Consider the following 12,390-nt stretch of genomic DNA (forward strand, 5'->3'; position numbering starts at 1 on the left):
ACTACATCTGCTGGAGGCTGTACTCTGCATCAGAGCTGTGACTAGTGTTGAGCATCAAGTAAAACGTAGCAACAAGCAAAAATAGAGCAATGTACTTTGTATTTCTGTTTGTAGTGGACTCAGGACAGAACCAGCGATCTCTTGGCCTTTACCTTTTTCACTTTTACATAAATTGAGTCCCGTGTGGCATTATTACCATGATTGCTGTCACTGTCAGGAACCGTGTCTGCATTCGCAAAGAATTCAGAATACAAGATAGAAATGGCACCATTCTGAAGTTAAACCAGCCAATATGGACTCTCTGCTTCCCAGTTGGCAATTTAGTACATCCATTAACTTCTTTGAGCCTCAGTTTTCTCCTCTATATGATAAACATAAGAATAGTCATCTTCGGGATAGATCAACCCAATTTAAACATGGACAGAGAACTTGGATAGACATTTCTCCCAAGGAAAGACTACAAATGGCAGTGCATGTGTAGAAACCCCAACTGCTCACAAGAGAAGTGACTCCTCCCTCTTCACACCAGTTAGGCTATTAGACCAGCTACCATTGCATAAACAAGTATGGCCTGGCCGCTGAGGACTAGAGAGGGAGAAAGTGGAGAGTTGGTGTTTGATGGACTCAGGTAAGTTTCACAAGAGGCAGTTGGGATGCTTATGAGGCTGAACTGTGATTTAGATTGTCAGCATGGCAAGTTATATGTTCTGTGTATCTGTTAAAGTTTCCAAAGTGATTACAGACTGTAATGTGGAGATGCTACACAAAAGTAGGTGTTCACGACCTCACTTTTAAATCTGAGAAAAAATGTTGCCATGCAGACAGTGGTCAGGCTGAAGTTCAGGTGCAGGCAGCTCAGGTCCAAAGGCTGCCTCTGAGCACTGGGCTCCTCAAGTAGCTTGTTTTATCAGCTTCCCTTCCTAGTGGAGCTGCTGGTCAGTGTGGCCTGGGTCTATTTTCACAAAAGGCTTGCTCTTTCCAGGATTCCTGGCAGTATGCAAACATATGCGGGTCAGGGCAGCTTGCTGTAGTCTACCTTTAAAAAAAATATATGTAAGTATTTTGCCACAGGAAGCAAAAGAGAGGCATTGGATCCCCTGGGCCTGAAGTTATAAATGGTTATGAGCACTCTGTAGGTGCTAGGAATTGAACTCCGGTCCTCTGCATGAGCAGCCAGTGCTCCTAATCGCTGACCTTTCTTGGCCCTCATCCTGGCCAGCAAATGGCATTGGGGTCCCTGTTACCTGGAGGTTCCAGAAATACTTGAGAATCTCTATCTTCCATCTTCCTGGGGGAGTTAGAGGTGGGAAATGAAGCATAGATGGAAAGGCCTAATGGTAGATGTTTGCTGATTGAAATAATACTGTTTTCTTGGTCCATTGTAGTGGTGATACACCATCTTATACCCTGAGTTGTGCGCAGGTCACTCTGGCATGGCCTGCAGCAGAGCAGTGGTTAGGCTGCTGCACTCCGGACCTGCATTCTCAGCTTGTTTTACCACCTTAGAAAGTCTGTTCACGGTGCCCTTAGGTGTGCTCACGCTGTGGCTGCAATAAGAACTGAAAGAGCTTCTTGAGGACCCTGCTGCATTTGAAGAAGTTTTCTTGTGTTTTAAGTCTTCACTAAGATTCTCCAAAAGAAAAGTAGGAGTGTGACCAGGACTAATGACAACCCAAAAACAGACATTTACTCAGGATTTAAACTCTAAATAGGAGTAATGAATGAATGAATGAATGAATAAGTAAATAGTAATGAATACAGATGCTATGCAGTAATAAGTGTGATGTAGGATAAATTGGCACAATAAAATTAAATACCCAGAAATGAACCGATATATGGTGCCACTGACGTCTATGAACCAGACTACCAGGGCTATACAGTGGAGAAAGAATGGTCTCAACAAATTACCTACAACAATGGCCTGTCCACCTCCAGAAGAATAATTGGCTCATGCTGTATATAAAAATTAACCCCAGGTTGTCAAAGTATAAGTATTAAGGATAAAATGCCTAGGATATATAGGAGTATGTTCTTTTGACTTTGGCCAAGCGGCTGTTTCTTTAAGACAGCCCTCCATAGAGCATAGGAAACCATGCAGTTAGAGCAGACTTCATCCAAAAGCTTGAATTGTGTGTTTCAGAAGACTCCATCAAGAACGGTCCAGGGCCAAAAGGGAGGCTGGGGAGATGAGTAAGTGTGTAAGAGCATTTGCTGTACAGGCATGAGGACCTGAGTTCAAGTTCAGCACTGAGGGGGGGGAACAGGCAGAGACTGGAAGGTCACAGGCAGCTGAGGGGGAGCAGGCAGAGACAGGACGGTCACAGGCAGCTGAGGGGGAGCAGGCAGAGACAGGAAGGTCACAGGCAGCTGAGGGGGAGCAGGCAGAGACAGGAAGGTCACAGGCAGCTGAGGGGGAGCAGGCAGAGACAGGAAGGTCACAGGCAGCTGAGGGGGAGCAGGCAGAGACAGGAAGGTCACAGGCAGCTGAGGGGGAGCAGGCAGAGACAGGAAGGTCACAGGCAACTGGGGGGGAGCAGGCAGAGACTGGAAGGTCACAGGCAGCTGCACATCACTCCAGCTCCAGGTTAGTGAGAGACCCTGTCTCAAGTGAACAGGTAGAGAGTGAGAAAGCAGAATGTCTCATGTTCTCTTCTGGCCTCTGTGCACACATGGGCCACACAAAGAAAGGTACAGAGTAGGAGAAAATAATTGCAAGTCATATATATGGTAAGAGACTTTATCCAGAATATATTCAGAATAATTACAACTCAACAAGAAAAGGACAGGCAATTTTAGAAGTGAACTGAGGGTTTCAAAGACATCCCTTTAAAGAACATGTGCCAGGGGCCAATAACCACCTAGAAAAGATGTGTCATTAGGAGAATGCAGACCAAAACCACTTCACGCCCAGGAGGGTGGCTATAATCAGAGCTAGGTAATAACAAGTGTGGGTGAGACAGAGAAATTGGGATCCTTACACACTGCTGATGAGACTGTAAAGTAGTGTTGCTGCTTTGGAAAGAGCAGTCCCCCAGAGTTAAATATGCAGTTACCAATTAACCCAGCCACCCCATAACTGATGGCGTATTTGATGCATGGATGTGTGGTAGCATTACTCATACGAGCCATTATGTGAAAGCAACCTGATGTCTACCAGATGATAAAGCATGAGATATAATGCACACACAGCTATGGAAAAGAATGGAATGCTGATACACGCAGTCTGAGCACACTTTGAAAGCATAGAGTAAAGCCAGTCACAAAGTGTCATATGTCACAATTCTATTGATGTAAAATGTACAGGCTGAATGTGGTGACACATGTCTGTTATCTTAACACTTTGAATGCTAAGAGTTTGAGGATACCCTGATCTATATAGACACTAAAACAAATAAACAGCTGATCCCATAGAAACTAACAGCACTAGTGGCTGCCCAGGGCTAGTTGGGGGAGGGAGAATGGGGCTGGCTTTCTAGAATAATGAAAACTTCTAAGATTTAGTTTTTGTGTGGTAGTCACACAACTCTGTGTAATAAAACCTCTTGAATTATATAATCTTTTTTTAAAGATGTATTTATTTTATGTATAGGAGTGCACTGTAGCTGTCTTCAGACACACCTGAAAAGGGAATTGGATCCCATTACAGATGGTTGTGAGCCACCATGTGGTTGCTGGGAATTGAACTCAGGACAGTGCTCTTAACCTCTGAGCCATCTCTCCATCCCAAGTTATATACTCTTATGTGGGTAGATTTTATTCAGATGTGAAACACACCTTGTAAACCCTAGCAGAGAAACAGGGAATTGGAGGTCATCCTCTACTGCCTTGAGTTTGAAATCATCTTGGACAACCTGAAGAGAGGTCTGTCAAAAACAAATAAAGAAAACAAACTAACAAAATGCAAAAACGATATGACCATGACATCTATCAAAATTTAGCACTTTAAAAATCGAGAATAGAACAAGCTGGGTGTGACTCAGACCTGTCATCTCAGCATGTGGGCGTATAAGACAGGAGGATTGCCATGAGTTTAAGACCAGCCTGGGCTACATAGTAAATTCCAGGCCAGCCTGACCCTCATTCTCTTAAGACAAAAGGCTTTGGTGTCAACAGTAATTTATTCCTTCTTCTTTCTCCTCCCCTATACACAGATCCCTATTCTATAACAAACTCTCATTTAGGGCTGGAGCTATGGCTTAGAGGTTAAGAGCAAGTACTGCTCTTCCAGAAGACCAGGGTGCAATTTTAAATACCTACATCAAAAAGTCTGTAACTCTAGCTCCTGGGGAACCTGATATCTCTGGCCAACTTGGGCATCAGCACATTTATATGTAATAAGAAGAAATAAAAATGTATCTTTAAAAGTAAATTTTATAAGCTTATCTTGTTTTATATGCCTGCATACCAGAAGAGGGCATTAGATCTCATTATAGATGGATGTGAGCCACCATGTGGTTGCTGGGAATTGAACTCATGACCTCTGGAAGAGCAGTCAGTGCCCTCACCCACTCAGTCATCTCTCCAGACCTTGAAAGTAAATTTAAAAAAAAAAAACAATTTTCAATAGGAATGTAAAGGTTTGGAAAATGCCTATTTAGTGTGTCCTGATCATGAAATGTAATATTGGTTTAATCCAATGGTATTTGTCCATTTTGTCTTAGATGTGCTATGAAAAGTTATGAGGAAAGCCTTGGGGCCTGTGTTGCCCACAGTGTTTCTCATTGCCAAGCAAGCTACTGTGTTTGGTGCATGGCAGCTGTTACTAGGAGCTGGCCTCACTTGCCTGTCCCTGTTTGGAAAGGTGACAGGCTCTAGGGGACTTCTATAGCTTTAGTCCACCCAGAGCTCAGGGGACCTTGACTATAGTTTCAGAGCTTTAAGCTTCACCTCATGCTCCAAATCCATGAGGGAGCAGCTGAGAATGGGGCGGGCTGGCCTGCACTTGCTCTCCTGCCCTGGATAATCCCTCCCCTGCTGCTCCCTCCACACCTCCCACCTCCCTCCACACCACCCTGCTGCTCCGTCAGAGACTATGTGCCTTTGTCTTTGAAAGGTGACCCCTAGAGATACCTTAAGTGACCCAGTGCTGGCCAGGGTGTTCCTGGTACTTTCATTCTGTGGAGCACCAAACATTTTCTTGGCTAACCCTCTGTAATCATGCCTGGTCTGAGAAAGTGAGGGCCTGCTGCTGACTCCCCGCAGGGATTCTGGCCTTACTGCCCATGTCTTTAAGGAACTCTGCATTTCCATGTTAACCAAAGAAGCCATGAGCTTCTGTCAGCTTGGTTCATACCAGTGAGCATCTGTTCTAACACATGACTTCTGAGGCACACACAGCCATGATAGATGAAGAAAATACATATACACATACATGTGTGCCTACACACATGTTCTCTGTATGTTTCCACTGTACCGGTAGTGTCATTACATGGCCAGGATGTTAGTTCTCCTTAATTCAGCTGTCTCTCTTTCACAAACCTTGGGTCTTAGGAAGCTAGAATTCCCAACCATTAGTCTAATGCTTTCTGTGCTTGTGGCCTCTCCAAGAGGGCACTTGTAATTAAACTAATTTTGATTTCTCCCGACCCACAGATGAGCTATCAGGATCCTAAATCACATTTACAAGCAACTGCTTCCTCGTGGTCCAGGGCAGGAACACAGCTGTGTTCCCGGGTGAAGGAGGTCTGGAGCCTGCCACGCGTCCCTGCTCTGAAATTGTAGGTGGAGGAAAGGGCAGACAGCCTCTCTGAACAGTCCCAGCTCTCTCCTTAGTTCTATAGGAAAGGGGGAGGAGCAGGAAAAGGCCTGTGCCCTGGTCATGGGAGTTTTGAAAGCAGCAAAGCCTGGTGTGTGGAAGACTAGGTTAACCCTGCTTTCATTTCCCTGCCTGAAAGAGCAGGGCAGGAATGGGCTGTGAAGTATTTGGTTTCACATCTGTTCCAGGAATTAGCCTCTCATAAATCCACTTTTCTTTTAAGCATCCCAAGAGCTCCTCCCTCACCCTCTTTCCTCCCTGTTGACTCCCCCCACCCACCCAGCCTAGACAGCTGAAGGGCTCCCAAAGAGATCATCCCATTGATCTTTGTCATTGCTACCAAAAGAGAATTTCCAAGTCTTAGAAGTCAGAGTGTCTGTGGGTCTGTGTGCCGCTCTGCTCTCCACAGGTTTAGCACAGAATGTGAGGTGCATTCCAGAGTGTGGTGTGCAGAAAAGAAGAAGGGGTTCCACGGGGGAAGGGTGTTCTCACCTCAGCTTTGCCATTTGTGTGAGCTTGGGCAGGTCATCCACCCTCCCTTAGCTGGTAAAAGTGGGGCCATGTTTCCCAAAGTGTATTCAAAATATACAGGCTTCCACCTGCAGCTGGTCTGAGGAATGCTGCCTTCGTGCCGGTTCTGAAAGGCTCACATTAAAGACTGAAGAACCTACCCTCCGAGAGGCTTTAAAGCAGGGTCTCACATCTGTTTGGCTCCTGCAATGCTAGATACCATCCTGACATTTTGAGAGATGAGGTTACCTTTCTCCAGTCTATAGTCACTGGGTGACGGGGCTTGCTGTATCCAGGTTAGCTTTCTGACTTCCGTATCCCATTCAAGGAAGAAATAGAAAATATGTTTCAAACCTGGCAAGGGGTGTTAAAAGCCAACACAGAGTTTACAGGTAGAATTGGGGGAAACTGCCAGGCATGGTGGCCATGGTTTTACTCCCAGTACTCAGGAAGCAGAAGCAGGAGAAACTCAGACTCTGAGGTCAACCTGATCTATGTATGTGCTGGCCAGAGCTACAGTGTTCAGACTCTGTCTCAGAAACAACAACAAAAGTTCTGGGATCTGAGACTTCTACTCTTTCTCCACCTGCCAGGTTTATTGTTGTCATGTGGTTTAGGGGTATGTGGCTTTGTTAATTCTGGGAATTAAGTATGCCCACCCCAGAGCGCCAGTGTAGTCAGTGCCCAGTACTCACTCACATGGTACTCACATGCTCACCCCAAAATTTGGCACACATATGAAATAACATAATGACTAAATCAAAAGGTCCCTAACTTTGAATTCAGTTAGAAGCACATATAAGAAAAAAATTAAATTGCCAGATTTATAAGACAAAGAATGGTTGTAAATTCACCTTACATTAGTATTTATGTTACTTATTTAAATTTCTGCTGAAAAAAAAATGTGTAAAACAAGGAATTAAGGAGCAACTGGCTGGCAGCCACGCCCTCTTCCTTTCGGCAGCCATCTTCCAGTTGACTCACCAGCATGACGAACACAAAAGAAAAGAGGAGAGGCACTCACTATATGTTCTCTAGGCCTTTTAGAAAGCATGGAGTTGTCCCTTTGGCTATATACATTCGAATCTACAAGAAGGGTGGTACTGTAGACATCAAGGGAATGGGCACTGTTCAGAAAGGAATGCCCCTTAAGTATTACCACGGAAAAACCGGAAGAGTCTACAATGTCACCCAGCATGCTGTGGGCATCATCATAAACAGGCAAGTTAAAGGCAAGATTCCGGCCAAGAGGATCGATGTGCGGATTGAGCACATCAAGCACTCGAAGAGCAGAGACGGCTTCCTGAAGCGGGTGACGGAGAACGATCAGAAGAAAACGGAAGCCAAGGAGAAGGGCGCCTGGGTTCAGCTGAAGCGCCAGCCTGCGCCACCCAGAGAAGCGCACTTTGTGAGGACTAACGGAAAAGAGCCTGAGCTGCTGGAGCCCGTTCCCTACGAATTCATGGCCTGATGTACAAAGAGAAATAAAGGACCCCAACTGCAAAGTGGAAAAAAAAAAACAGGAGCAACTGACTGAGAAACTGCATGGGAAATTTATAAGAGGAAAATAGGAACGGGCAAAGGTCCTCTTGAGAAACAGCAATATTTTTATTTGATAATTATATACATGTATATAATGTACTTTGGTCATATCACAGTCCTTCTTCCCTTGTAGCCATCCCCCTTCCACTCCTTGTCAACAAGTCTTCGTGTGTGTGTGTGTGTGTGTGTGTGTGTGTGTGTGTGTGTGTGTGTGTGTGTCAAGTCAGGTGCTCGCATGAGTCATGAAGGGCTTTTTCCTGGAGCATAGTGTAATTAGTGGTAAACCACTGAGGACAAGGACCCCTGCCATTGGTGGCTATTAATGGTGTTAGACACGTGGTTAAGGCATTGATCTTCAGTGGTACTGAGTTTTGAGCTTGATAATGTGAAACACACACATCCCTATTTGTCTGTTTCTTCTAGTCTTTCTTTACAGATCTTCTCTTCCTGGCTGACTTTTCATTCTCCAGGATCCCACCTCGATCCTCTCCCTCATTTTGCGCTGACTCCCTGTAGTAGTTTCCAACGGAGGCGTCCAGCCACAGCTGACACACATGGCATCATGGGTCAGGACAGACAGCAGAGTTTGGGAGGCCTTGTCCTGGGCATGTCCTGGGTATCACCCTCTGCTCACTCTTCTGTTAGGTCCACATATCCTAGACATGTTGGGGCATCTCTCCTGTTAACTGCACAGACCTTTCAAGCATAACACACCCCAAACTGAATTTGTGGTTCTCTTAGACACTCTTAAGACCTTCCTCAGCCATCTTCCTCAGAGACAAAGCCTGTGACTGAGTTTCTTCACCCCTACCCCCACAACCCCATGTACCCATCCAGTTGGTTCTCGGTTGTTATATTTTATCCTTTAAATACCTTTTATGTGTCACGTACAGTTTTATTCATATCTGTTTCAATAGCCTCTTCAACCCAATCGCCAATTTGTTCCATTTTCCTCTTCAACCCAAATAAACCCGTTCAATGAAAACACAATCAGTAATTAGGAAACAAGATACGTATCTACATTGGGCAGATTTACCACCACACTCTCTATTCTCCTCCTAGGAGATCCCTTCTCACCTGCCGTTTTTCCAGGCCTCCTGTTCCCGCTCCTTCTCCTCCTTCTCCTTTGACCCTCCTCTTCCGTTTCCTCTCCTTTTTTCCACCTCCTCTCCCTGTCCAATCATGTATTGACTTAACATAATCTACACATATCTCATGCCCTAACTGAGATGTGTCAAGTTTTCCTTGAACTGGAGTTTTTCCATATTGATCTTATCACGCACTGTGCTCTTAACTTCACGTAGTTGTCATTATTGTCTGTTTTGAGATAAGGTCTCACTCTAACTAACAGGCCTCAAACTCAAAGAAATTCACCAGCCTCTGCTTCCCAAGGGCTGGTATTAAAGGCATTGCCACTATGCCCAGCATAAAATGATGTCCTAAGGCCTGGGGCAATGGATCAGCCAGGAGATATTGGCCAAACAAACATGAGAACTTGAATTCCAATCTCCAGAGCCAGGAAGAAGCCAGGTCCAGTGAGGAGGTACTGTCTCAGCACTGCAGAGACAGGAGATTGCTAGTGCTCAGATGCCAGTCAGCCCAGCCATGTCAGCCCACGTTCAGTAAAACAAAGTGAGTGTGGGAGAGATGGGTAAGAACTTGTACTGCTCTTCCAGAGGACCAAGCTCTGATCCTAACACCACTGATAGCCACATTTAACTCCAACTCCAGGAAGATCCTACATCTCTGTCCTCCAATGGTACTTCATGTGCATGTGTGCACATGAAAACATACATGCATACACACATATATACGTAATTTAAAATGATAAATTGTTAAGACAAACGGAGAACCAAGGTTAATTACTAAGGAGGACACTGAGCCTGACCTCTGGTCTCCACACATAGGAACACTCACATGATCTTGCATTTATGTGAATAAATTTGCATGCACATTTTTTTAAAAGTCTTTTAAGAACAGTTATTTCACCAGACAGACACGGTAGGATTACTTTGAGTTCAGGGCTACATGGCTTAATTCCAGGCCACTCTGAGAAGGTCCTGCTTAAAATTTTATTAGATTTGTTTATGTGTCATGAATATTTTGCCTGCACATATGTATATGCCCACATTTGTGTCTAGTGTCTGGGAAGGTCCTAAGGAGGAGTCCAATCCCTCTGCAACTTGAGATATTATGAGCTGCCATGTGGGTGCTGGGAACTGAACCCAGGTCCTCTGCCAGAGCAACAAGTGCTCTTAATTGCCGAACCATCTCTCCAGCTCTGTGAGACCCTGTCTAAAATGTGGGAATAAAAAAGGAGATGGCTTGGCCCAGCACATAAAGTTGCCTGTCTCCAATTGTGCAGACTGTTTTCAGTCTCTGGGACCCATGTGGTGGCAGGAGAGAGATGACTTGATACCTTGACTTTTGACCTCCATACTCCTGGCACCCAAATTAACTAATTAATTAAGATAATAACTTAATAATACAAACAAATGAATCATTTCTTGGGCAGGATGTGGTGGCTCATGCCTTTGATCCTAGTGTGTGGGAGTCAGAGGCTGGCAGGTTTCAGTTTAGACCATCCTGATCTATACACACAGAGAATCTAGACCAGCCAGGGCATATAGTAAGACCCTGTCTCAAAACAAAAGACCTAACAACAAACCCAGTATAAAATTCTGGAGCCTGCAAGGTGCCATTCCCAGCATTCAGAAATTTTAGCCCAGCCTGGTCTACACAGTCAATTACTGCCTCCAAACCCACAGTTTGCCATATAGATGAGTGGTCAAGCATTGGCCTAGCAGGCCTGAGGTCAGTAGGTACAAGTCTGCACTAGGTTACTGCTGTCGCTCACCACTGGCCCAGCACACCCCTCTCCATTCCAGTCATTATGCTGCCGTGCACAGAGCCCCAATCTCTTACCCATCTCTTCCATCAGCCTTGACCATCCTCTAATAAAACTTGCTAAATACTATGGTTTACTGTTGTCCTTGATCGCTGAGCTTCTAAAGAATCTAGGGATTATGTCATTCATCCATTACACACATCATCCTGTGAATATAGTAGATACTTAGTGAGTGTGAGATAGCTAAGAGCCATCTCCACCCTTGTTTCTGTCCCTTGATCTCCTAAGGGGAAACATAAATGCCCTTCATTTCTGCACTATTTTATTTACCCAGAATTTTCTGTGAAGATGTACCTGATATGTGGTGGAACACCAGTAACCTGAAGATCTGAGCTGGGTTTGGTGGCACACACCTTCAATCCCAGTACTTGGGAAGCAGAGACAGAAGGATTTCTGAGTTTGAGACCAACCTGGACTACACAGAAAAACACTGTCTGAAAAACAAAAACAAAAAACCAAAAATTTAATCATAATTTTAAGAAAGAAAAAATGCAAATAGAAAACAGTTGAGACAGTTCAGTAGACGCTATACTTTGCCCCTTAGTTTGCCACATATTAGCCTTGTTGGCTGTACAAGCAGCTGGCCTTGCTGGACTTAGCTTGGCATAGGACATCAGAAGCACTGTGACTTAGAAATATTTGTATTTATCTGTCATATGCCAGATACTTTGCTGTGCACCTGAATTAAAACAGCTGCCTTGTCATTTTTCAAAGGGCTGCTGTGGAGGCCGGGTACAAATGAATCTGCTAGCTTTCTGCTCTTGCTTTTTACTATCATGTGACACCTCAAACTGTCTTAGTCCTCAGAGGCCAACCAGCTACCCCCACACATACTAGAACATATTGTTGGTTTTCATTGTAGCAAAGTTTGAAAGGAAGAGGTATTTGGCCTGCATCCTACTTCACAGAAAAGCTCTCCAGCCAAGCTATTCTTCCCCATAAATATTCAGTTAACACAAGTTTTTCTTTGTTGGTAGGTATTGTGTAACAAATTTTATCCCCAAACTTCGGGCTTTACAAGCCTTTCTTACCTCACAGTTTCTGTGGCCCGGGCTTCCTGGTGTGGCCGTCCATCTTTGGTTTCTCATGCAGTTGCGGTCAAGCTGGCATTGAGGGACTCTGACCTCATTTTGAGATGAACTGGAAACCAGCTTCCAAGCTCTCACTCTCGTGGTTACTGGCCAGCCTCCACGTGGACCTCTCCCAAAGCTGTCTGTCTGTCTGTCTGTCTGTATGCACTTGGTCAGATTGGGTCTTTCTGAATTTCAGCTATGGAAGTTCTCCCTTCCCCCAAGGTCCTCAGAAAGTGACTGCCTTTGGAGCTGTCGATTAAGTTAAAGCAAAGCTGTCCCTGGGCCCTCCTTCCTTCTGACCCCTAGAAGAAGAAACCTCAACCACGTGTGCTCACTCAGAAAAGACCCAGTGAAGGCATGGAGTGGAGAGAGGCCAAACTTTTCAGCATCCTGACCTTAGACCCCAGAGCTGTGAGAATAGTGAGCCCGGTATAACTTTAATTTTTTCAAAGCCTACTTTTAAAGATAGTCCTTAAATGTTTTAACCTCCCTTCTAGCCTACCACCCACCACAGGTAGTGGAAAAGAAAGGACACGGGGGAAATGTTTTGAAGTGGTTCTTTAGAGCAAATCCCATCTGTGTTGTCTGTAAATCAGCAGTTC

At 44.9% G+C, this 12,390-nt stretch overlaps 2 protein-coding genes across 3 annotated transcripts in view; both read left to right on the plus strand.

Moving 5' to 3' along the window:
- Positions 1-12,390, plus strand: part of TTLL5 (tubulin tyrosine ligase like 5) — a 219,522-nt gene that overhangs the window by 194,817 nt on the left and 12,315 nt on the right. The window lies entirely within an intron of this gene.
- LOC308438799 (large ribosomal subunit protein eL21-like) lies at positions 7,254-7,736 on the plus strand (the record flags this gene model as incomplete). Its single annotated transcript, XM_080940301.1, has 1 exon — positions 7,254-7,736. The coding sequence occupies one exon, from the start codon at positions 7,254-7,256 to the stop codon at positions 7,734-7,736; it is 483 nt and encodes a 160-aa protein (XP_080796427.1).

The sequence above is a fragment of the Micromys minutus genome, assembly GCF_963924665.1.
Source record: "Micromys minutus genome assembly, chromosome: 1".
In the NCBI taxonomy this organism is placed as follows: domain Eukaryota; kingdom Metazoa; phylum Chordata; class Mammalia; order Rodentia; family Muridae; genus Micromys; species Micromys minutus.